Source organism: Streptopelia decaocto, assembly GCF_964273445.1.
Source record: "Streptopelia decaocto genome assembly, chromosome: Z".
Classification (NCBI taxonomy): Eukaryota; Metazoa; Chordata; class Aves; order Columbiformes; family Columbidae; genus Streptopelia; species Streptopelia decaocto.
The window spans coordinates 40,170,288-40,196,570 of record NC_138657.1 but is presented as its reverse complement, the minus strand read 5'-3'; the positions used below and the strand labels follow the sequence as shown (position 1 = coordinate 40,196,570).

Sequence of the window (26,283 nt, the reverse complement as noted above, 5' to 3'; positions counted from 1 at the left end):
ATAAGGTCTCCCCCTCAGCCTCTGTTTCTCCAGGCTAAACAGGCCCAGTTCCCTCAACTGCTCCTCAGAAGACTTGTGCTTCTGACCCTTTGCCAGCTTCATTGCCCAAAACTGAACACATGATTCAAGGTGCAGCCTCACCAGTGCAGAGTACAGGGGGACCATCAGTTCCCTAGTCCTGCTGACCACACTATTTCTGGTACAAGCCAGGATGCTGGTGGCCTTTTTGGCCACCTGGGCACACTGCTGGCTCATGTTCAGCCAGCTGTCAACCAACACCCCCAGGTCCTTCTCAGCCAGGCAGCCTTCCAGCCACTCTTCCCTGAGGCCTGTAGTGCTGCATGGGGTTGTTGTGACCCAAGTGCAGGACCCAGCATTTGGCCTTGTTGAATGCCATACAATTGGCATCAACCCATTGATCCAGCTCTGCAGAGCCTTCTTACCTTCAGGCAGATCAACACTCCTGTCCAACTTGGTGTTGTCTGCAAAATGACTGAGGGTGCACCCAGTCCCCTCACCCAGATCAATTATAAAGATATTAAACAGGACTGGCCCCAATACTGAGCCCTGAGGAACAGCGCTTGTGGCCAGCCACCAACTGCATTTAACTCCACTCAAAACTCCTTGGGTCCAACCACCAAGCCAGTTTTTCACCCAGCAAACACTACACATGTTCATGGTGGTGTCACAGCAGGTAGAACATTGGTACTGGCAGCTGGTGACACCACCAGCCTAGGCTGGTGAGTGAGTAGCCAGGTGAGCAAGGGCAGGAAGGAGAGGGCATGGAGGCAAGAGCTGCCCACGCTGATGGAAGGTGGATGCTTTGTACTATACCTGAACATCCGCATAAGCAAACAACCAAACCATAGCACACTCCTGTCCTCTTCCTCCTGTGACACGAAGCTGGAAAGTTGCCAGCACTCTACAGGACAGGTAACATCAAGCCCTACCCTATGGTGGTATTACAGGGAACTGAAAGCTCCCCAAAGGCATGGGCAGAGGGAGCTCTGTGCCATTTTTCAGTGGATATCCTGGGACTGAACTCCTACAACTAGCCCAAGTGATGGAGTGGCCATGTCTGGTGGTGGCCACCATTTTTAGCACAGGATGGGTGTTCTCTGGCCAGAGAGGCACAGAATGGACAGCCTTGGTGTGAGGCTGGGAAAGCAGCAGGCAGGGAGACAGGTCCTGCCCATGGCAGAGAGTGGCTGCTTCAGTTGGTGGTTCTCCTGTCTTTGACAGCTGCAGCCCCAGACAGGGACATGAGCATGGCTGGAAGGGACCTTCAATGGTCAGCTAGTCCAACCTCCCCACAATGAGCAGGCACATCTTCAGCTAGATGAGCTTGCTCAAAGACCCATCCAGCCTGGCCTGGAATGTCTCCAGGGACAGGGCATCTACCACCTCTCCCAGCAACCTGTGCCCGTGTTTCACCACGCGTATTGTAAAAAATCTAGTCTGAATCTCCCATCTTCTGCTTAAAAACCATTACCTCTTATCCTATTGTAACAGGCTATTGTAAAAAGTCTGTCCTCATTTTTTTTATAGGCCCCTTTTAAGTATTGAAAGGCCACAATAAGGTCTACCTGGAGCCTTGTCTTTTCCAGACTGAAGAACCCCAACTCTCTCAGCCTTTCCTCATAGGTGTTCCAGCCCTCTGATCATTTTTGTGGTGTCCTCTGTACCCTCTCCAATAGGCCCATGTCTTTCCTGTGCTGACAACTCCAGAGCTGGACACAGTACTGCAGATGGGGTCTCACCAGAGCAGAGGGGCAGAATCACTTGCCCCAACCTGCTGGTCACGCTCCTTTTGATGCAGCCAAAGACAGGATTGGCCAGATCATGGCACAATTCTGTCCTCTTCCTCCTCCACCACTCAGCAAAGGAGTGCTGCAACTTTGTACAAGGATATTGACCCAAGGATAACAAAATACCTTATCCTATACCTCTGCACCTTATCTTGTATTCTGTAACGGATAGCATCATCATCCTACAGGAAGCTGGAAGGTCCACACAGCCATAGACAATAGGAGCTCTGCAGAACCCACCTTCTTTTGGTGAAACTTATCACAGAATGAAAAAAAAAATTATAAATACAAATTTTCTGATTCATGAACCGATTGGCTGTTTTTTCTCACTTATGCTGTCTTTAATTCAAGCAATGATATTTAAAGCAGGATTTTAGACTATTAAATTAGGCTTCCTAACACTGCTTGCAAATCACAGGTGTCACTCAGCTACTCATGGAACTCTATATATTCCGAGTGTTTTAGAGATCAGCTTCACACTACTTGAGAAACAATTAGTCTCGATGTTTCAGAGGACAGAACACTTAGCAAAACACTTGTTTGGCATGTCAATTAGAGAGCTCCAAACAGTAATACTGCTACTAAATAGGCTTGTGGGGTTTCTTCCCTTTCATGGAATTTTTCAGGTTCAGGGATTCTCCTATTACTGTCTTTTTAAAAATCATTTCAATAAATCAATTTTATTAATTTCACAGTATAGTCTTGTGACACTGAACATGTTCAAGAACAGGGTTCTTCTTACAAAAGGCTTCAGGAGTTTATTTCACATCTTCATCATGTGCTTCAAGAAGAATAATTTTATTTGTGGGGACAGAATTTAGCCCTTTGTATTTCTAACTCAGATACATTCTGTTATGCAATGCACCAGCTAGGTAAGCATTTAAGTGTTAATCAGCTTGTTTAAATTACTCTAGAGGGACACAACATTATTGCTAAAATGCTTGTTTTGATAAAGATTTGAGGAAAATAAGCCCAAAATGACTGCCCCTTTTTTCCTTCAATCAGACAGCTATTCCATGCTTCTAAAAATTTAAGATATTTTTCAGACAGGTTCATTCAAGCCTCAAAAATTACAAAACCAGGACTACCATATCCTGGGAACTTTCAAATCCCTTCATGTGTCCAAAGATGAGACCTGCTCAACCTGACAAGGGAACAATCACCAAAGCCAGAAGTCAGTTTTGAATATTAATCTCTTAATAGTACAGGTGTTATAGATTAGTTATGATAATTTCAGCTGTTACTTGAGTAAATTAAGCTGATCTAGACAAATATTTTAATATAAGTTAGCATACAAAATATACCAGCAGAGTTATACTATTGCAATAGAATAATATTCTATCTGGCCTACAAGAGTTTGATAATAGAGCATCCAATCACTCCAAGCAAATGTTTGCACAACAGACTGGAAAAATCCTCCTCAAAGTTTCTTCTGAACCTCAGCTTAATTGCTTAAGCTTTTATGGTCCCTACAAACAAAACAAGTCAGAGAAGACATTATCTAAGAAATCTACTCACTGTCTGCAGTTCTCTGTGTCTACCGTCTGCAACTGTCCTTGCTTGTCAATTTATTCCAAGAACAGTTTCAAAAATTTGAACATTAAAGTCAAAGGTTTGAAATGTAATTACTCCAAAACACTTACTGAGCCTCTCAATCCAGGGCCAGAAATAAGCTGCATATATCAATTCTGTATTATTGTATAGCAAGCAAGTTTTTGTCAGTCTGATAAAAAGCTCTCCATAACATACAGACCGAAGCATCATATAGTCCACATTTAATACACTGGAGGAGTGCAGGAAATACCACTTACTCTGCCACAGAAATGCCTGTTTACAAAGAAGGCAGATCATAAATTATGATTGGAGGAATGAAATTACACCTTGCACAGTCTGAGACACTATGCACATCAGAAGACCTCATCCAGAGCCACGCAGGGTAGAAAAGCACAAATGCAATCAGCTGAACATACAGGAAATGAAGAGACCACTTAGATTTGATCTGTGCTTTAATTGCTAAAGAATTCCTTCCTTTATCTGTAGCTTAGGATTGTAACAGTGATATATTTTGAATATTTCAAACACCAAATGTGATTCAATTTGACTAAAAGGCAATTCCAGTTGCAGCAAGGCAATTCTTCAAAGCCAACACTACCCACGATACGGATATGCATGACAAAAGAGCCCATCTGCTGAAGATGCTGCCCCAAAGCTGCAGACAGTTCATCTACAGCAGTTGCCTGGGTCAGTCTGAGCACTCACATGCTAGCAGGTAAAAAGCAGCATAAAAACATGACCAAAAATAACCAAGAACAGATTTCTGACCTGCTGCTGTGCTTCTACCAGCAGCTAATTTGACCCTTCTTCAAGGGGACAGTGAAGCTTTTGGGGTTTTATGGTAGTGCTTGGGGTTTGGAGGGGGATTGTTTGAAACAAACCAAAATACTGTTATTTTTCCACTGACCAGCTTCAGGCAATAAGCAGCACACTTAAAATGATGAAAAGTTCTACAGTATAGCTGCAGGATGACACACAGGTAATGTACCAAAGTACTTTCTGAAGAGAATTAAACTACATGAAATCTAAAGATATCATTCAGCTCATGCAGAATTAAAATCTGCAAGATGTCTTGCACTGACTAGAAGAATTTTTAACCAGATATTGGTAAGGAACCCAAGTTTGAAATTTTGCTTCTTAAATATATTCTGAAACCCACTCTTTTGCTTTTTCAGAAATTTGTAAGAGAGAGACTGTACAAAGGACCTTCCAAGCCAAAACATAATTTAAATGAAGAAAAATCTTTATGGCAAGGTAAAGCCTGTTATTTGAGTGGAATTCAGTTGAATTTCAGTTCAGGAAATCAAATTAATTCAGAAAAAAAAAAAGGAACTAGAGGCATTTGGGTTCAGTGATTGTTTTCTGAACACCTCTAGACTTAGGCAGGAAATGTACAGAAAGCAATTAGCCAGGCCTAAGGACCTCTGATCTGACAACCAATATCAAATCACACTCCCATTGAGGAGGCTATGTGATTAATAACTAATGTTTCCTGTATGTTGCTGTTCTAAGACATTGCCCTCTCCTGTATGCTTTTAAGCTCACATTCTTGGCAAGCACACAGTGTTACTCACCCTACCTGCTTTCTTCAGAAAACTGTTTTGTTTGTCCTAACCACAAACTGCAAGATCAGTTATGGCTTCCTGAGAAAGCACCATATTCTATGCCAAATAGTTCACATGTTTTCACTGTACCCACAGTATAAAGGAAAACACAGAACAACATGTTGCAACAAAAGCATGGTAAATGGAACAGATCTTCCAAAGACACAGCAGCAGACAACCACCATGTTAATATTAACAGACACAAAGCTATTCTAAACCAAAAAAAAATTGCAACTGCCCTTTCAAGTAAGGCTTTTGTTAAATGCATTTCTAGCTTTTTATTTAACTGGATGTAATCTTGGATCAGACTACCAGTTTTTAACAAATGTGAAGTGACCAAATGTTCAAAGAAAAAGTATTTGTATTTTCTTGGTGTTTCTTCACATGCCAGAAGAAAACTGCCAACAGCTGTAGAAGCTGAATAACAGTTTCCACAATATCTTGTAACTAATTTATGAAACTGAATGAAGTTTTGAGATTCCAAATAAAAACTTCCAAAGCACCAGCATTACATTTCCTCAATTTGTCATTTGACACACTGCCAATACAGGTAACAGCTGAACAGCTTGGCATTTGACTCTGTAAGAAACATCCAATAAACTAAGACCCTAAGTGTAAAGTCACCAGGGCAGTACCTCAGTACTATTACAGTATTACACAACTGAAAACGGTACAACTGAGGATTTAGTATTTCCATTTAATTCTGACTACAGATTTTTAGGGATTATTAACAGTTTATCATTCTTTCTATACAAAGCAAGAATGATCTCTACATCATTCACATCCTTGCCACTTGCTAGTATTTGATCTAGATGCAATACCTAGACATAATAATTTTGAACTCAGCCATAGGCTGTCCCAGGATTACATGCATTGCAGAGCATTAAAGGCAACAATTTGAATTAAGGACTGTAAGTATTCTGGATGTATGGTGGCAAGCTCCAACTAGGCAACAGTTCTACTGCATGTCAAAGAAGTTCAGCATTGCCTCTCACAGTGCAAGTCAAGCTAGATCTTGGAGAAAACCTCGAATACTCTTCTCAATCTTTTAGTATTTAAATACATAGTTCACAGTACTCATGTTTATTTTGCCATAAGACCATCTTATATTTATTTTGGTGCTTTTATTTATTTACCAACAAATTAACACGAAGACTGCAAAATCAGTTCCACTATGACATAAGCAGCTATAATGCAGCAAGAGAAAAATTTCTTACCCAAATGTCCTGTTTTTCACCAATTGGAAAATTTGAATACAAGTCTATCATTTCTGGTGTCCTGTACATTGGTGTTGTATTCCTTGTGATCTGCAGAACAGAGAACTTCTTGAAGCAGAAACTTGAATAACAAGCACTAACAGCTTTCAACCAAGGAAACAGTTCTCCATGTAGAATGGATTGCATTCTCATTTTGAAAATAAATTTCAGAAATACTTGTCAAGGTCGAAACTATCAACTGAATCCTGCAGTACTCACAACAGGTTTGATATGACAAATAAAAACAGCAATAGTAAAATAAATAGCATTGTGATATTCAATAGTCCTTCCAAACTGCAAAGCATGTAAAGTAAAATACCTGTTCTGCATGAGGCAAAAAGGGATATGGGCACACATACAGAAAATCACCAATAAGCCAAAAGGTGATTTCATGGTCCAGTGTGTATTCCTTTCTTCCTCATCACACTTAATAACAATGCAGACATGTCCAAAGAGTTAAGCTATGTTCACAAAGATCCCTGAAAAGACCTTTTCTACAATCTTTTTGCATAGACTGTACAAGATAGTGGTACAATATTATTTTTCCTTCTCCAGAAATCAACAGATTGCTCTCCACATATGCTGGATTTTGAAACAGGGGCAGTTTACAGACACTTATTATATCAGAACTCACATCTGTGAATTAAGTGTCACTTGATATCCACAGTTAAAAGTCTGAATCCAGTTGATGTATTGCATTAGATTTACCATCATTACACTCAACTCTAAACTAAGAACAAAGGCACTTGGAAAAAGCACACTGCATACTTGACACAGTCACTGTAGTTCTAGAGGCACCGCAACACTGCCTATTCAAATTCTGCTGAGTAAATTTGTCACATCTTCATATGTGATTCAACTGAGAAAAATAAGATGAGAAGGTGGGAATCACTTTGGCATAACCAATTTACTTCCTGTTAAGAGCGCAATTAGAAGCTCTAGTAAATCACTTCTATTTTCACACCAGATTTCAGAATGGACACTGCTCAAGTTGAAGCACTGTTTGTATATGCAGCTACAGAACAAAAGCTATGATTGTCATTGCAGACAGTGTTTGAACCCTGGCAATACAAACACAAAAGCAAAGCTTTAGGAACAACACTACAGCTGAAACAATCTTTAGTCGCCTTAGAAGTTCCATGAATCAATATCAGATTGACAGTAAGAGTTAAATGAATCCAGTGTTAAAGTTAATCACATTAAAATAGTCTCACCTCTTCTTCAACCAGTGCTCTCTTCTGTGCAGACCAGTTGTAGTCAGGATAGTAAGCTATAGTTGTAGCACTACCAAAGTCACAGAGTTTTATTGTCCCTTGGTTACTAATAAGCAAGTTTTCCACCTTCAAAAAGAAGCAGAACAAATTATAGATACCTTTTTTTCTGTACACTAGCACACATGCTTTTAAATATCTATTCACTTGTGCATACATATAAAAAATACGGACTTTATCCCAGAATGTTGTTTACAGGAGCACAAAGATGTCAGACAGTACTGTATGGCAGCAATACAACCAATTTTTAAAAACAAAAACATGAGCAGGAAACATTCAAGACAGGAAGAAATAAACCATGGGAAAAAAAAACATAATTCATTAGTGCCTAAGAGGTGGACAGCTTTTCAGAGGACCACCTGCAAAAACCATATCTTGGGATCCAAATGTTTTTAGGCATAAAAGTAAACACTATTAGCTTAAGTGCAGTGCAGAAGCAGGCTGCTGGGGGACACTCAAAGCCATGATCCTGTGCAGAGACAGAAACCAGCTATTTGAGGGCCACATGCTGCCTGAATAGTTCATCATCACACTTCCGTTCTTCTACAATCCAACCTTCCTGGATTGCTAAGTGAAACAGAAAAGAAACTTAAGAGGAACGTAAAAGTACGTATTGGGCAGACATATTGTGGGGGCTCATAACCACAAAGGGCTGAAAATTTGTATGTCTCTATGAAGTCAGGAAAAGGTGTAAAGATAGAGGCATATTATTAAGATCACAACACCATACTTCAGATAACTAGGTTCATCTTCCCCTTCCCTTTGAAATCACATCACCTTTAGACTCCCTTCTGCAAAACCTCAGTTTTTAGAACAACCTACTAGCCTGCCTTACACATGCTTCTTCCACCAAATTAATTTTGACTACCCTGCAGGAACATACAAGCTCTGTTAATGATGTGGTTAGAATATTGATCTCAATGAGCAACCTGAACTCCTTTCTCTGTTGGATATCCTTTGTTTGTCTCCATGGACAACAAGAAAGGTGTGCATTCAACATCAGATTAAATTTATAGCCTAAAATGGTCACAGTAAGACCAGAGATGAAGCTTCAGTGCACCTACATTCTGATTTTTGTGCTTTGGTAAATATTGCTAATCATGTAGAACATTCCAGCTGATTATTCAGGTCTTAACTGAATAACGACCCGTGCCATACAAACTAGCTGTGAGCTGCATGGCAAATCCTGGAAAGATCAAATCCAGACAATTATAATAGCAGAGAAGCACTGATAAATTGCGCTCTAACCAGCATACAATTTTTACAACTCAGTAACTATCTGGGTTCTCACAGTGCTGTGTATACACACTGTAAGTGCAAACTTTGTCCAAAGGGGTTCAGGAACAAAAAATGCACTATACTGACAAGCAAGAGAAGGAAACCACAGGAGCACAGAAACAGCCACCACTACAAAGGTGAATTTGTTTTTAAGTTGCACTGGAGATGTTCACAAATCCTTATACTTCTCACCAAAATAACTGACAAAACGTTGTTAGCGTTCCATGCTACCACACCTACCAAGGGCTACACTAGCATCTCAGGTTGCTCAAAATAGTTTTTTATGCTGCTGACCTAAGTTCAGCCTTCTGGAAAGGACAGTACAGCCTATTTGGCTTTTGATTGCAGTAAGGTCTCTGCCTATTGCAGCACAACTATCATTTAATCTTGTATTGCAGCACCTGTAACATGAAACCAACATGAAACGAAATCCCTGCCTTTTTTCCGTGTTTTATCTCTGCTGGGAACTTACATTACTTGACAAGTAAAGTAGACTTTGAATCACAGCATTAGCTTAACTTCTATGGAGCTGGCTATATAAAAATTGTATATTTATTTGTAAATATTTTTACCCCTTTTTCAGAGAAGAGATGCGTCTTTTCTAGGGGCTGGTGCATAGAAATTTCAGTGAATAATAAAAGACTTTATTCTAGGAAGTAACACCAAGAAAGTTCTGTCCTAGCCTGGATCAAATTTCTTTGTCATGACCTGGAAGCCTGCTCAATAGTACTGAGAAAAAAAAAGGAATGCTCCATCATCAAAACTAGTTTTATATTAAGGTGCTATACTACTGCCTAAAAAAAGTTCCAACAGTGTTGAAAACATTTAGCACATATTTACTTTTAAAGTATGGTTTCACTTCCCTTTCCCCAAAGTAATCAAGTACATGCTTACTTGAGGAACATATTTTCCCTTTTTTTTAAATATTCAGTTGATATCATATCAAGCTGGAAACAGACAGGTGTGTGAAATTCAGACAGTTTCAAGACTAACAATCTTCCCTCCCTGATTTTGTTTATATTTACGAAGACTGCCTACATCCACTAGGTTCAAATGTGTTTATAGTACAGCAGAATCTCACTGATTATTAAGGCTCCTTCATCTAAGGCATAGCATAAACGTAAAGGTGAACCCCTGCCTTCAAAATATTAAATTCAAACACAGATTAAGCCCTTTCGAATCTCGAAAGTTTCTAAGGGAACAACACTTTTCACAGGATAACCCTACAGCATCTTAGTAAAGGTTAGCATAATGAAAAATTCAGGAGCAAAACCTATGAATTATGCCTACCAAATTTTAAAATTCAAGTCAAAAGCAAGTCCTAAATCCAATGCAAATTATTAGTTCTTATACTAACAGCCTTCTACACTTCCTCAAAGGCTACATAATCCTTCACAGAAAATCCAACACTACCTTTTTGTCCTTCAAAGCTTTCTCTTCTATTTAGAAAACGTGCTCACCCCAAAACTCAACTTACAAGTTGTAACTCATTATTTTATCAAAAGCAAACACCTTCAACAGTAACTTAATGAGCGAACCATGATATACTTCCTTTCTGTCAGCATGTTCAGATAGTAGGACAAGTAGTCCTAACCACAAGCATAAGGAAAAGACATTTGGAGACCCAAGTATTTCAGTGATGAGCTTCACTGACATCCAGCAGTCTTGGCAAGGCAATGCATGTACGCACTAGCCTCAAAAGCATCCACTGTACTTGATCAACAGTCTTAACACTGATTCAGCCTGACAGGCTCCTTTGCTGTTTAAAAATTCAGCCTTTATTTAAACATTGTAAGGCACCTTTAAATCTCTATGGATAATAGGAGGCTTCTGTTTATGCATATGCTGCACTGCCCTGCAGGTCTGATAAAATATCTTCAAAACTGTGTCACAGGAGACAGGTCCTTTGGATTCTACTTTCTTTAAGAATTCCACCAGCTGTCCTGCAGAAAATCAGAGAAATTGACATAAGCACACACAGAACACCACAAATTCTTAAAGCATGGCATGAACAGACATTCTTGTCATTAAGGAAGGTTTACAGTATTGAGTCCTCTGACTATTCTCAAACATATTATTATCTCGTATTTAAGATACTCTTGAACTGTAGTCTCAAAGAACATTATCCTTATAAAAGATTATGCTGAACTCAAGCTCCACTGAACTGTGTTATCTTTAAGAGGCAAACTGCAAAAAAGCTGTCAGAGGCCACACGCACTACTGGGAAAAGGTTTACCTCTACACAGCTCTGTAAGCAGGAGAAACTCTCCCTGTCCCGTGTCTGATTCTTCTTTTCCTATAGATGCAGCAGAGCAGAACTGGACGATGTTGGGATGGCCTGAAAGTTTTTTCTGGACATAACATGTTCAAGGAAGACAACTGCAAAGTTTATTGATAATATTGTATACAGCAGTTCAGACATCTCATTTGAAATGTTAGCTTAAAACCACACAAAGCATTACAACTGCAACTAAAATATTAAGCTGAACAGGGAAATCCATGCCTCAGCTGAAAAAAAAAAAAGACTTCAAGGGAAGCAACTAAAGGTAATGTAATAAAAAGTAAAAATAAAACAAAAACACCCTTGTTATTAAGGCTCTGAGGAAACTGGACTTTGTAACAGGCCTAGTTCTTTTTGTCATTTAAGTATGACTGCAAGGTCTTAGCACAAGTACCAGAGAGATCTTTTAATTATCAGCTGCTTCTCTAGCTTGCTGATCAGGAAAGGGCTATTGTATCAACACCTGTCTTTCCAAAGCAAGTATTAAGTATGCCATGTTTCAACTTAAAGTAATTCAAATAAAGTTCAAAACAAATAAAAGCTCTAAAAGATTGAGGAACTTATCCAGTCACCATTAATAATAATTCTCCATACTAAAACCTTTGTCACGTTTTACTTCCAGCTCAAAAATTCAAGGTATCATTTTAGAGCTATGTAAAGGGCAGTAAAATGTAAGTGATCTCAGTTCCTGCCAGTGGAAGTTACATTGCATTATGCCCATTTGTTTTGTCTCTGATGTGCATCACCTTAATCAAATACTGAAACTCATGCCTATGAGACAAACACACAGTATTTACAAGATGCATTCACCAAGCCTGAAAAGAAAGAAGACATCAAATGTACAGCAAAGCTACTAAAAAGGGCAAGTTGGATCCAACAAATTAGAATGAAATCCAAGTACTATTTTATGTCTTTTGCACCTCTTCTAACTTTTTACTCAGAGCTGCAGGAATTAATTTCATTTCATGGTTATACATTGGAAAGTTAGCAACAGTTAACCTTGGTACATGTGCTTTAATGAGTCTGAGCTGTGAAAAAATATCTAAAGAACACTCAGTTTTTTAATCCTGGCAAGACACAGTCAGAGTAGCTAAAAAAAAAAAATGTGTAGTGCTATGGTAGTCCATCCTTTTTATTTATACTTCTCCAGAACAGTGTTTAGCGTTAGGTTTTGTCAAGCATTTCAGTAATCATAAAAATAAATATTTGGGTAATTTAAGTGGTTTTGCCCAGTAACTCAAAATGAAGCTGAATATTCAAGAGTGGAAAACAAAACAGCAGCATACCACAGCTATTCACTGAGTCTTGAAACAAACTAAGGGTCTCACAGCAGATGCTGGGAAGCAAATACTGCATTTACTAATGCCAAGCCTTTAAAAACACTGAGATTAAACTATGCCCTACCATTTAACATCATTGAGGATGAAAAGGACAGCACCACCACAGAAATATCTCCTTGTTTCTGATCCATACATTCTATTGAAATTCCTACCCTGATACTCAGTGTTACTTTTTAAAGCCGGACACACCTGAGGTAGAAATTAAGAAACACTGAGAGTAAAAGCAAAGTTTTGAGTAGTTGAAAAGACAATAAATACAGTGCATGTGATGGAAGTCTACTTAGGATCTAAGTATCACCTGAATAGTCAAAAGGTCTCCTCATCCTCTTGTCCACAGTCACAGGACTGCAAAGCCCAAATAAGAATTTCACTTCTTGCTAGACAAAGTACATGACAAAGTCTACATTGGCTTCAAAAGTTATCTGCACACATTAAATTCCTGCATTTTTTGAAGAACTGAACTTGCTGAATGTTGGTGCCAGATTCCTGACAAACCAGGAAACCAGACCTTCTCAAATTGTCGGTCTTCTTAAGCAATGTATGGCAAGGAAAGAACTTAATCTGTAAAGCAGCCTTCCATATCAGGCAATTAAATCGACATATTAAAATTTGTTACGAAAAAGGATACCATAAAACAAACTTCTTGAATGATGGCTTTGTTCTTTTCTTCTTCGTTAGACAACAATCGCTATCAGAGAACAGAACAATTGAGAGATACAGTCATTAAAACAGTGCTTTTTTTTCTGTAGCACAAAGGATAAGCTACTGTCAAAAACCTAATGAACTCAATGAGACAGTAAACGAAGGCGGCTTATTGTACATTTGGACATACTGCCATAAACATAACACCCTGTTTTCCAGCTACCTGTACTGTTCAGGGTTATTGATAACTGAGCAGTTATAACCTTTGACATTAGAAAAAGTAACTGCTCTGACAGTACTCGGTTGTATAAAACACTGAAGTCTCTTCACTACAGCACTGTGCACTGACAGGGAAGATCTGTCTTCTACCTCAAATCTTCAGGAACAACCTTCAATCCACTGCAACCAAAACTTCTCCAAAATATGTAGCCCAACTCTACCAATGGTAACTGAGTAATGAGCAGCAAAATCAAGCATTACTATCTCCAGTATCACTTGGATTTGGAGTCAACATTTGATTAGAAACAATTTGAGCATTTCCTATGAAAATGCCAGTTTTACAAAACAGAGGAAGTACAGTAATAGTTCACCTTTTATCTGTTATTTTTAAATGGAGCTACTTGTAGATGATATTTTGAACACACATATCATGAGTATGGTCACATGTTTTTTACATTAGAATGTAGTATGAAAAGAAAAAAAACACAGACCAAGTAATTACTGGCAGTGTAATGCCATCTTACCTTTCCCACCTCTCATACTACTACCCTTTTCACTTCCTCTCCAAGATAGATGTCTTCATACTGATAAGTCACAGAACACCCCTACTCCAAAAATGAAGCCATTTTGTGGTGAACATAAGTGACAATTTTTTTTTAGCAAAATATGACAAAGTAAATGACTTGACTTTATTGTCCTTTCCACACTACTTGAGTTTTTCTGCTCTACCATCATTGTTACAAGCCTGCACAAAACAAGAATCCAGAGGAGTGCCTCTGAAAAGCACAAGGTTGAATGTTTGATCAGTGAGTCAAAGTACAGAGCATTATTTTTAATACTGATGAAACCTATGCTGGAAGTACAAAGCTAGGCTAACCTATAGGCTAAATCTACTTCTAAGGAGTTAAATATTCCTGTGCTGTACCTAGGAGGTACCTAGGAGGTACCTAGGAAAGATTCTTTTTACCCATGCAACAAAATGCTTGGGATAGGGTCATGAATTAAGACAAACAGCAGTAGTACCTAACAGAGCAACTCCCATCTTTTGTATCAGAAGTACAAGGTCCTAACAGGAATAGCATCTTAAATACAGGTACAGTGTACTACAAACACCACTTTATCATTCTGGATTTTTCCAAATGACTTGCTCAGTGGCATACATCAAGGATTAACTGTCAAGCTAAAGTAAAAAGACAGACTTTGTAAACCTGTAGAGAAATAAATTCATTTTACCTTTAAAGCATAATCTTTGCCACTTCCAAGATCTTGAGCTTCATAGACAAAAGCAAAACCACCTACAAGAAAGCACATTAAGTCAATTTTTATTTCAACATTCAGGTAAATCATTCCTTGTTGTCTAACAGAGCTACTATTAATACATTCAAAAAACATCTAAATTCATGTAAGACGACATTCAAGAAGAATATATTTTTTTCAGTGGCCTGCCAAGAGTATGGATAGCCTACATACAAGAGCTGAAACATTCTCTTCCTTTTACACAAGCCAGAAGCACACTGACTCTGCTACTGCATTTTGTTAGTCTGCATATGCAGGTTTCCTATGAAACAATTTTTTTAATTTCTTTTTTTTAATGCAGGTCCTTACAAAACTAAGATTCAATACAGCCAATATTACCTAATTTTAAAAATTAAACTATTTCTGGGTTATACAATGTTAGGCTTCCTATGAAAATAACAACAACCAAGGGGCATAAAATGTTAAGTATACACCTCTTCATACTTCCAGGATAACTGCCATGCTTCAGGCTTCATACTATAAGCAGAAAGCATTTTTGAGCATTGAAGCACACACTCCCAATAAGGGTGATTCTGTTACTAAATCTCAATTTGTCATTCCACACAACATTCTCCTTCAGACTCCTTTGTCAGAATATCTATTTCACCAAACACTACCAATTTGCTTAAGAACACTGTGCAAATTTCTACAATACAAAACCACTCTAAAACTAAGTCACAGGTCAGCTAAGTTTCCTCAGTTGTTAATTATGTTAATCTAACTGTATTAAAAGAACATTTGTGCAGTTCTACTCAATTTAAAAAAATTCATAGTATTACTTCAGCTTCTTCTGGGAACATTACTTTTGTGCTTACACCAACAGTGTGGTTGCATATATGTTCTCCATCTATTGTAGAGTATCTCTAGTAGAGTTAACAGCCAAAGTAACAAACTTCAATGACTTGTCTTTCTACTCCTTTAATATAAATTCTGTTTTCATTGAGCTACATAGCAATGTTCTCCGTAGCAATTATTTGGAGAATAAATACAGATGTCAGTGAACTACAAAATTCTACTGGTCAAGACAGCTAAGAGAATAGGATAATTAAGGAATGAGCCATCACAGACAAGAAACAAGTTGACAAGGCAGTTTTTTAAAAAGATGCCAGATCGAAATCAGTACAGTCACAGTACACAATACTTTCTCCATGGATGAGGAATATAAACACGAGGCTGAAGTGAACACAGTATTTTCTTTGTGCAATTCAAACAAATACGAGTCTTTTCCATAAGTACTTTCAAAAGTTTTACATGGCAACTGACCATCACATTGTCATCCAGACTCCTGAATGGTACTGCCCACACATCTTGTTACTTTTCCAGTAGCATCCACAACATGAAACAAATAAGTGACAGGCTGATGGACATTGTCTTCACTTTTGGTACATAAAAGTGAATTATACACCAAATCAGCAAAACCACCATCCCAGGTGCAGGGAAGACACACAAAAGAGAGTGTGCACCATAGAAAAGCTAAAGTATCAATGAGAACACAAAAGATGACAGACAGATGGTGACCCTACAGAAGAAAATCTTTATATTCTACTTGATAAAATATTTCTTTGATTTTATTCTAATAATTCTGCAAGCTGCATCTTGAAGGTATATGCTTCACTTCACAAATGAGGGGTTTCAGGTCAGCACAAATTCCTAGTACACAAAATTACTTTTCAGTTATTTTTCTGGAAGTTACTCAAGAGCAAAACAGTGACTGAGGCATCCCAGATTACAGAATACTTATTCTGCAAGCTCAGCTCAGCTGTGTACACTGTCAAGGGTCCTACCAGGGCTGGAATGTGGCAAGTCTACTCTGCATTTCAAGCACACATCTTGCTAATACCTCTACAAAAAGTCCACAGACCTACATACAGGCATTCCAAAATATAACTGTTTCTAATACTTTCCCAACCATTTCAGCTAGTCCAACAAGCTTTCCTACAAGCTCTATCTTCACTTTTTTTTTTTTTCAAACCATTTCAGTTAAACTACATTATTCCTACTTGTCAGCTAGTGAAGCAACAAAACGGGGACATGAACAAAAATACAAAACTGATTGCTTCTGTAATGCACTGTTTCATTACACATTTAACTCATCATGAGAGAGGAGTGGTGCAAATAACTCCCTGCCTGTAACTTCTTTATATGACTTGTTCACTTCCCTCCCAAATACTGACCAAATTTGTTTACAAAACAATTTTGAGTATCTTATGTTTCAATTATAACTTGATTGAAACACCATAATTCTAGTCTGGAGTACAATTATAGTACATTTTACCTGAAAGCAGACAGATGCTTTTTGTCCACAGTGCAAGTAACGCCCTTAATCAAAACAGAAAGGATGCTCTGTCATTGTTTCCAAGCATTGATTGATAAGCATACTTTTGAAGAAATCCAGTCATGCATTGGTGTCAATTGCAAAGTCCCAGTAACAAAACAAAAGTGCTTCAAAAATGAAGTATGGTTCTAACTCAAAGATCTGGACTTTTTCCCACAATCTTGAGAAATGGAGAGGCAGAACATCTTCGAACTTCCAGAAGTCCCTTGCAAGCAGGAACTGCTATACCGGAGAAATTTTTTAAACTGCTATACCTGAGAAATGCTTTAAAAAACAGCACTGTTCTGCTTCATGTTGGAAAACTTCTCTACTTCTACAGTAAATTAGAAGCTTTCCAGTTCACATTTCCATCAGAGTGCTTTGGTTCTTCTTTGGATATTGTAATATTTTTTTCTCCACTTCCAAAAAGTTTGCCGCACACGTGGTTTGCAGAGTAACTTTCAGTTCATAATTTACACCACAAGCTGTTGCAACTTCTCTTTGAGTTGATGTGAGCTCTCCTCCTTTCATAATAGCTCTAAACACCCATCAGCAAATCAAGTTAACAACGTTTGCATAAATTCAACCATTAAATGTTCATTGTACCTCTGCTGCCAAGAGTTTTATAAATTATATCCATCCAAAAATAGCATTTAATTACCTTACCACCATATTGTGAATCCAGGAGTTGCAGAGACCATAAAATTGTACCTATAAGCTTGGTAAACTGTAATACTGCCTGTTTACACTCAAAATATTGAAGAAGCCTTGAAGGCTAAAGCAGTGATTTTGATACTTTAATGACAGACACAAGTTTCACTTTGTCAGAATGCAGCTAATAACAAGTCACCTGCATAGATTTGATTCCTGACAGCTTTTCAAAATACAAAAAAAAAAGTCTGTGGTCTATTGCTACCTTTCTGACTAAGGAATGATTCTTTTTTCATAGTGAAAGTTTTAGACTCAGATCCAGCAGTTTGAATAACACCTATTTTTTGTCATCATGTTTCTCCTCTTCTGTGCTCTTTTTCTTCTGCTCATGCTTGTTGCTCAAAGGAAGAATAAGAAATTAACACACATGAGAAACGGTTGTTAAATGTGTGCTACAGAATTTGCTCCCTGCTTTTGCCACAACCATACACCTGGTTTATTCTCAATTGTTCATCTTCTATGCAAAACAAGAACAAAAGCCTTGCAGAGTTGTGAAGTGTACATGGATAGTTAAGCAAAGAGGACCCAGAAGTAATATTTCTTTTTGTAATCCAGATATATATATTTTGAGATTTCAGGGCATTTCCTTCCATATATCTCAATCCTGATTTTCACTGGCTTTTTTTCAGCGTACAGAAAATCGACTCTAGCAACATGGAGCTTCCTTCAAATTGCACCACAACTGGACAAAGTGACACATCACATGGAAGATTCATTTTGTCTTATTTGCAAAATATTGTTGTATTGAGAGGAAAATTCTCTATTAAGGACAAATAAAGGACTAGTATTTACATTAACTCATGCCTTAACTCAAGTCTTAAAGACTTGATGGTGCAGAAATTGAAAGCCAGAGTCCCAACCTCCACAGGAGGAGGAAAAATCCATGTCTACTCTCAAAGTGGTTCTTTCTAAATTGCGGGACAAGTAAAACAATGTAGTAAAGAAAACCCCTTACCTAGAAGAAAAACTAAGGCTAAATGAACTCTGGGTGTATTACAAACTTGCAATTTATTCAAAGGAAGTGATGTTGAAATGGCACAGAAGTTCCACTGCTTTGTCTAGTACCACTGCACTGTCTGAAAAGTCATTTTTTGGATCTTCTTTCACCTATCCCATACATAAATCAGCACTATGAAGTCAATGTGTTTTATGAGATACAACTGGCATCTGAAGATCCAGCAAGCACCCCAAGATAATCTGCTCATTAGGGTTTTAACACAAATAGTGAAATTTCCATCTTTGTTTGACTGTTCAATTGATGCTAACAACTCCCCAACTCTTCTGCAGGAGAACATCACACTTATTCTCAGCTTTCGCTGCATATTTGTCAGGCCAAAGAGTACCTGGCCCAAGCAGTAACAGAAACACCTTTCAAACGCATTACAATTAGCATGCATGAGCAGTCAGCACATCTCTCAATAAGCTCTGAAGGACAAGTGTTGCTCATTTCATGCTATCACTGCCTTCCACTAACAAAACCCTAAGTTGTTTTATATAAATACCCTAAGTTGAACCAGGATACCACTGCCCCATTTCATGTAAAATCAAAATCTTAGTCTGTACATCGTAGAACAGCAAATATATATTCAAGAATTAAAGCAAAAACCATAGCACATTCAAAAGGTAATCAGTCTACAGTTGAATTAGTTGTTGAGAAAGATGAAAACTGTAAATTTAAACAGCAGGTATGACAAAGTGATTTTTCCTGACCCAATTATCTTCAGCATGGATATCAAGAAACAGAGTAACTCAAATACAAAGTGTTTCATAAAAAGTACTTGAAGGGACTAACAGAGCAATATTTTTAACTGGTTTATCTTACTTCAAAATTGCCAGGAGACAAGTATTCAAAAATTTTTAATGACTATTTTTCTGCAAGTGTGATCCCTGTTCTAGAAAATTTAATAAAGCTAAAACAGGACACATTGATCATTTCATATCTACTATTCAACATACAAAACCCAACAACAGCAGTCAAGTAGTAAATAAAATCTCACTTACTGGCAGTGGAGCATTTGTAGGGACATTACATTATGCACAGAGTGGCAACAGGAACCCCTAGGATTTGTCTACTGGTTTTTAACCCTCCAAAAACCCTTAAAAAAACATTAACTAACCTAACCAAACACATAACAAAGCTTGCAGAAGATTCCTTTATCCTTTCAACCTTGTAAGAGATTGAAAAGTATCAGGTTTTGTTCCACAGATGATCATAAAAATGGAAAAGTTCTCTATTTTCAGAGAAGAATCTCTAGAATAGAGGTTCTCTATTTTTATATACTCAATTTTTATTTTATCAACAAACAGATGAAATAATTTACAAACCGCTATAACTGTTTCTGCTACCTGGTCAATGCAACAGCTATCTGCTTTGACAAAAAAGGCTCAATAAAAACATACAAGGAAGAATATTATTTAAAGACTACATAATTTTTAAGCACATAAGCAGTTTTATAAATTTCATTTAGCTATCCAGCCATCATCCTGCCTTTCATTTGTGCTGTAAGAGGTAGAAATATTTTATTAAATATTCACTTAACACAAAGCAAAGAGGCTTCTCTCTTTAATTAGCTAGCTACCAAAGCTGTTACAACAGTAAAATTTACAATTCTCAAAAAATTCAACTTTCTTTGTAATTTTGGAACTTGACAGTGTATGTCACTAGACATGCTATTCTCTTATCAAGTTTACCCTCTCATTGGAGTAGTATTATTAGGCAGAACTGAGGAATGAGTTTCTGTAATTCACTGACCATCTTTGGCATCATCAGTCTCTCAATTAATACACTGACAGCCCAGTGACCAGGTCCTGTTCCTTCATTCCTTCTAAAGCATAGGTAGAGAGCAAGAAATTTCCCATATTTACTTGTTCATCATTTTTAAGTGCCACCATTAAGCAGGTAAACAAGCATAAGGTCTATCAGAAGAGATTATTTGCCCAACACAGGCAAATAGGAAAGCTAGCAGCATCTAGCATTTGAAAAACAAATTTGCAAGATTGTCCATCTGTGCAAATATGTCATCTTTCAGGAGAGGAAACAAGAAATTTCTAAAAACTACTGTTAAGCCTGTTGTGGTGACTTGCTCTCCCCACTGTCCCTCAAGGTCAAACATGCAGGCTACATCAATCATTGAATCAGTAAGGACTACCTCAGTCTCTCAGGTATTTGGTACAGGCTGGTGAGGAATCCTGACATTCCTGAACAAAGGGGAAGAACACTCGAGGATGTCAACTGAAGAAGAAAAAAGTCAACATAAAAATGCACATACTGTTCACATGAACAGCAAGGAATCAGAGAGTCTACATTTGAAGCTACCTTCACCTAAACCTATAAAAACCAAACATGTTATTAAGTATTTGGAGAACTCTCATCACATGTAGCTGGACTACATGTACGCAGACACCCTTGTGAGAGCAGACACCCATGCTGTGATATACACAAGTACAGAATACTTGGACTGGCAAGTCTTATGGCTTTACAAGAGAGTGCCCTCTGTCATGAAAGAGTACAAGATAACTACATTTCCTAGTATTTACTAATTAGGTATGCAATCAATTATTATTTTCCTTAATTAAAATTGTGTGGCAGTCTATGCACTTAAGTTGAGGACCCAAAAGAACCATGACATCTGAAGTCACCATCTTACAAAGGGCAAGTAGACACTACATGTAAAGGACCCAACCCACATCCTCTAAAATTTCTTAACTGCAGTGAGCTACTGAAATGCCCAAGCAGATAATACAGGAGACCATATTCTATGAGCACTCAGTCCATCCTGTGACAAACTTGGCCTGTTCACACATTTGGAGGTAGTATCAGTGATAGAGACCATAATCAGCCCACCTCCCTCCGGGTTGCTCTCCGCTTCCTGCACATCACATTTTCAGCCAGCCCTGTACTATCCCTGGCATGTTACCTCTGCAAAATGAATGGGGAAAAACATCCAAGTGAACTATGCAGCTAGTATCTCAGCATACAGCATAGCCAAATGCTTATTTGCATCAACACAGATGGGCAGCATGCCACAGAGTTGAAGAGTTGGAAGCTGAGAGAACAACTGAACTTATGCTGCCACATGATACTGTGTAATGTTAATCCACACTCTCTTCACACCAACTAAAACCAAAGTAGACTGTATGATCTTACAGAAAAGGCTACCTCTGTGCATTGTCAGAACAAAAACTCACCATGGATTTGAAATCGAAACTCAGAAAGCAGCACTTGACTTTCTAGTAGGGAATTTGGCATAAAAGGACTTATTTAGAAGAGAAAGAGATTCTGTATCTGTAAGCACAGAAATGAATGCTTATAAGTCAAAGGTATGCAAGCATGTGTCAGAAAGTGTCAAATGCAGGTTGAGAGCTCAATTTTGGCAACAAAATAAATTATATGCTACAGATAAATTCAAGACTGAAGACAGCAGAAGAAACTTGGACTTCTATATTTTATATATATTTTATATTTATACTGAATATACTCTACGGGTTGTTTTAGCTACATTAGCTAGAAAGTCTTACTTTCTAGCAAAAGCGAGCAGTTAGGCCCAATTTCAGTTAGTAAAATATAGAAGAAAAAACAAGAAATAAAACCGTAACACTGAGGCAAATGTGCAACACAAAAGCAGCAGTTACTGATAAATTCTCAAGAACTCTAGACTTAAAGCATCCATTTGCTTTAAAACATCTAACACAGCATCTTCCCCCTGACATTTTAAAAACCCTGTGTCAGATCATGGGAAACAGTAGACTTCAGCCAAAGTATGAAACACTTGTTTCTGAACCAAGAACGAAACTGCAGACACATCTCAGACGCAGCTTCCTGCCCTTCCTTTCCCTCAGTGTTGTCTGGGCACTGCTGTGGTCACTCCAATCAGCAGCACCAGCCAGTCCATTTAGCATTCACCTCACAGTCACATCACACTGAGTGCTTACATTTCACTCACAACTCCAACTGCATCTAAGGAAGCTGTAAGTAAAGGCTGAAGGTAAAATAGGACTCAACATTTAGCACTGTTTTAAATGCAATTTAATACCTAAAAAACTGCCAAGTTTTGTCTGAGATCACATGCTAAGAATGTTTAAGGATTATAGTTACAACTTATTTCCCCTTAAGAAGACAGTGGTGAAGACCAATGTCCTGTCGTTTTACACCAGTGAATTTCTATAAGTTTAACTAAAGTAGCTAATCTTGAGTAATCAAACCTTTCCTTCCATGGTGGTCACTAAGGTTTCAACACAACAAAAAAAAACTACTCAGAAAAAAATAAATTAATAAATCTATTTATAAAGTCACTTAAATACAAAATAATTACAAGAATCAACTACAGAAAATAACTTCCATAATGGAAAGGAGCTCTGAATAGAACTTTGGGATATTTAACTTAAATAACATCAAGGACCTGTACAAAGTTAATGAATTATTTAGCTGCATTACTATGGACAAATTCACATTTTAGTGTTTTGAGACATGCTTCCAATGTCTCTTGTACTTGAAAAAAATAAAGTAATTCCTCTGACCACAAGATCCAAATTGCTGCTAACTTCTAAGTAGCTTGCACACACCAGACACTGCATCTATTTTAAAACAGACTAGCAAGTAGTGTGCCAATATGCCTACTCAAAAATTCACTGAAACTGAAAACTGCCCATTTAATTCCTGTATTCCAGCAAAGCCCATATGCAGAATGAGATCAGCCACCTGACTTTTGTGTTTGAAGATTAATATCTCTTTCCTGCATTTCACAGTCTTCCAAACAACGCAAAGTAGCACAGACAAACTTGTACCTTGGGCACAATATTATATATTAACATTTAAAAAAAAAAAATTTATATATATATATGCACAATCCAACATTTCCATGAGGTCCTACATAGATTATAAACTCCTTTGAGAGTTCCGTTACATGGTGCAAGTATTTTAAATCATGAAGCAAGTGAAGGAGTTGCCACGCAACATGCCGCATCTCAATGAGTATCCTAACAGCAGGCAGCATTTATTGCTCCCACACCTGGTCCTCGCAAAACACCTTCCGTGGCACTTACATCAACTCAGTGCACCCGTGTCCCCTAATTCATGCAACAAGCCTTTCGGGGAGGCCAGCTGCCCACGCAGCAAGTGAACACCGGCCCGGACCCGGTCCGACTGTCGCCGCCGCACGGGCCGCGCCCGTTCGCCCCCACAGCACCGCACCTCGCCGGGCGCGGCCTGCCGAGCAGGAAGCCCTGCCGGCCAGGAAAGAGCAGACGGGGCAGAAGGGCCGGGAGGGCCGGGACATGACAAGCTCAGCCCCGCAGCGGCGGAGCCCGCCCCGCACGGCCCGGCCCGACCCGGGCGCGGCCTGTCTGTCACCGCCGCCCGTTCTTACCCTCCGCGATGACCCGCTTGATGCGCAGCTTCATATCGCCCATCTCCACCGTCTGCCCCACGAAATCGTTCTGGTCGCGGCTGGTGGCCCCCAGGGAGCCGGGGCCCGCCAGGAAATCCAGGGCAGACTGGAAGAGCGACATATCTCCAGCAGGCACTGTCCGGCGGGGGAGAGGGAGCGGTGGTCGCGGCGGCGGGGAAACCAGGGAATGGAGCACGGCGGGAGGGGGGGGGTGGCTCCTCCAAGCTACCGACCACAGCGACGACAGGACGCCTACTCAGCCATCTTTCGCCCCGGCCTGCTTCCGGGAGTGCTGCGTCATTTATGACCTCACGGTGCCACCTCCTCCCAGCCCACCCCTCCGCCCGCCGCCGCAGGCAGCCGGGGCGCCTGAAGGACTGCCCCGCCCCGCCGGGAAGGAAGCCCCGCCCCTGGCAGCCGGGCGGAGGGGCGGAGCTCACCTTCTCGCTTGGCAGGCGGCGCTTCGCTGGGGTGGCGAGGTGAGAACAGGCGGTGGGGCCCGAGCGCTCCACGTGTCACCGCCGCGATGGGGTGTTGCTGGAGCCGAAGGCCCGGGGAAGACTGGGAGGCGCCGGGTGGCACAGCGGAGAAGGAGGGGCGCCACGAGGGAGCGAGCCGGGCGGCTGGGCCGTGCTTGGGGTTGAGAGCCGGGCAGGGAGAAGGGACACTATTCGCTAGGCAGCAGGGTTTTTTTCCCCACTGCGATTACTTAGTAGCTTGGCGGTAACCAGCAGGTTCATCGAGTCAGTAACTCAACCCTGGGCAGATGACACTCCGGTGTTGTGGCCATTTCTCCCGCAGAGTATTGCTGTAATCCTTTCACTGTTCATTTGTCCTCGGGATCTTCCTTCTCCTCTTTTCCTTCCACTGCCCTTTCTCCATCTCCACTGCCTGCACCTGAATGCACAGAAGAATGCGGTGGTGTTGCCTTTTCAGTGTGCCCCTGCATGGTGGAGACATAAATATTGGTAATTGCTACAATCTGCACAGGACATTAGCTGCATGTTTAGGTGTAAGGCTGACCTCTCTGTTTGCACTGGCAGATCACTAACTGGTAAGGCATATCTCCTGCATAAGGCTGTATGACCTGTGACAGCAGATCCCCAAAAGCTCAAAACGTTTTGTCTCAGAAAGAATACTGCTAGTCAGGACACTCCTTCAAAAGATCATGTCTCTTTGCTATTGCAATCTGCTTCCTGCCAGCAGCCATCATTTTGAGATTATCCCAGACATTCCCAAATTCCATAAGGTTTCAGGTAGCCATGCTTACATTCTCCCACACAAGTAGTTAAATATTTTAGTCGTATTTCTCAATCAGCTTCCATAAACTACAAACCTGATGCTCTTCATGCTATTGTGTAAATTATAGGGGTATGGCAACTTGTGTTTCCCTCACTATCCTGTAATCATAGAATCACAGAATCAAGGTAGAAGGACCCACAAGTATCATCGAGTCCAACTCCTGTTCCTGCATAGGACAACCCCAAAATTCATACCATGTGTCTGAGGGTGTTGTCTGGTCTCCTCTTGAATACTGTCAGGCTTGAGGCCATGACTGCCTCCTTGGGGAGCCTGTTCCAGTGCTCCACCACCCTCCTGGTGAAGAACCTTTTCCTAATGTCCAACCTAAATCTCCCCTGGCACATCTTCCTGACATTCCCTCGGGTTCTGTCATTGGTTGCCAGGGAGAAGAGATCAGTGCCTGCCCCTCCTCCATCCCTTGTGAGGAAGCTGTAGACCATGATTAGGTCTCCCCTCAGTCTCCTCTAGGCTGAACAAACCAAGTGACTTCATCTGCTCCTCATACAGCTTCCCTTCTAAACCCTTCAGCCAACTTTGTAGCCCTCTTCTGGACTCTCTCCAGTAGCTTTATATCCTTTTTATCCTGTGGTGCCCAGAACTGCACACAGTGCTCCAGGTGAGGCTGCACCAGTGCAGAGCGGAGTGGGACAATCACCTCCCTCGCGCGGCTGGCAACGCTGTGCTCTATGCACCCCAGGACAGGGGTGGCCCTCTTGGCTGCCAGGGCACACTGTTGGCTCATGTTCAACTTGCCATCAACCAGAACCCCCAGATGCCTGCCTTTACCAGTCATGAAGTGTGGTCTAATTCACCAGCAGATTTGTACAGTAGTCCCATGTTTTCATATCTCTTATTAAAAAAAAAAAAAAAAGTTTAAAACATCAAAGTCAGATGTCTGGTTTGTTGGTTGGTTGGTTGTTGCTAACCAGTCTTAACATGGCCAGTTTCCTGACTGTTTCACTGCTAAGCCCCACATGTACCTCAGTGCAGAAGAGATGTTCCAAAGGCTGGAAAAAACAGC

At 39.8% G+C, this 26,283-nt stretch overlaps 1 protein-coding gene across 3 annotated transcripts in view; it reads right to left on the bottom strand.

The window, feature by feature from the left end:
* The window catches only part of GAK (cyclin G associated kinase), a 77,925-nt gene extending 53,677 nt beyond the window's left edge, over positions 1 to 24,248 (bottom strand). For all 3 annotated transcript variants that reach the window (XM_082075708.1, XM_082075709.1, XM_082075710.1), the window contains exons 1-7: positions 23,940 to 24,248; positions 14,487 to 14,548; positions 13,021 to 13,080; positions 11,008 to 11,122; positions 10,572 to 10,714; positions 7,437 to 7,562; positions 6,184 to 6,273 (exon numbers count right to left, since the gene is read on the bottom strand). In XM_082075708.1, coding sequence (XP_081931834.1) covers positions 6,184 to 6,273; positions 7,437 to 7,562; positions 10,572 to 10,714; positions 11,008 to 11,122; positions 13,021 to 13,080; positions 14,487 to 14,548; positions 23,940 to 24,081 — 738 coding nt within the window. In that variant the 5' untranslated portion in view covers positions 24,082 to 24,248. The remainder of the gene's footprint in view (positions 1 to 6,183; positions 6,274 to 7,436; positions 7,563 to 10,571; positions 10,715 to 11,007; positions 11,123 to 13,020; positions 13,081 to 14,486; positions 14,549 to 23,939) is intronic.
* Between the last annotated feature and the right edge of the window lie 2,035 nt (positions 24,249 to 26,283).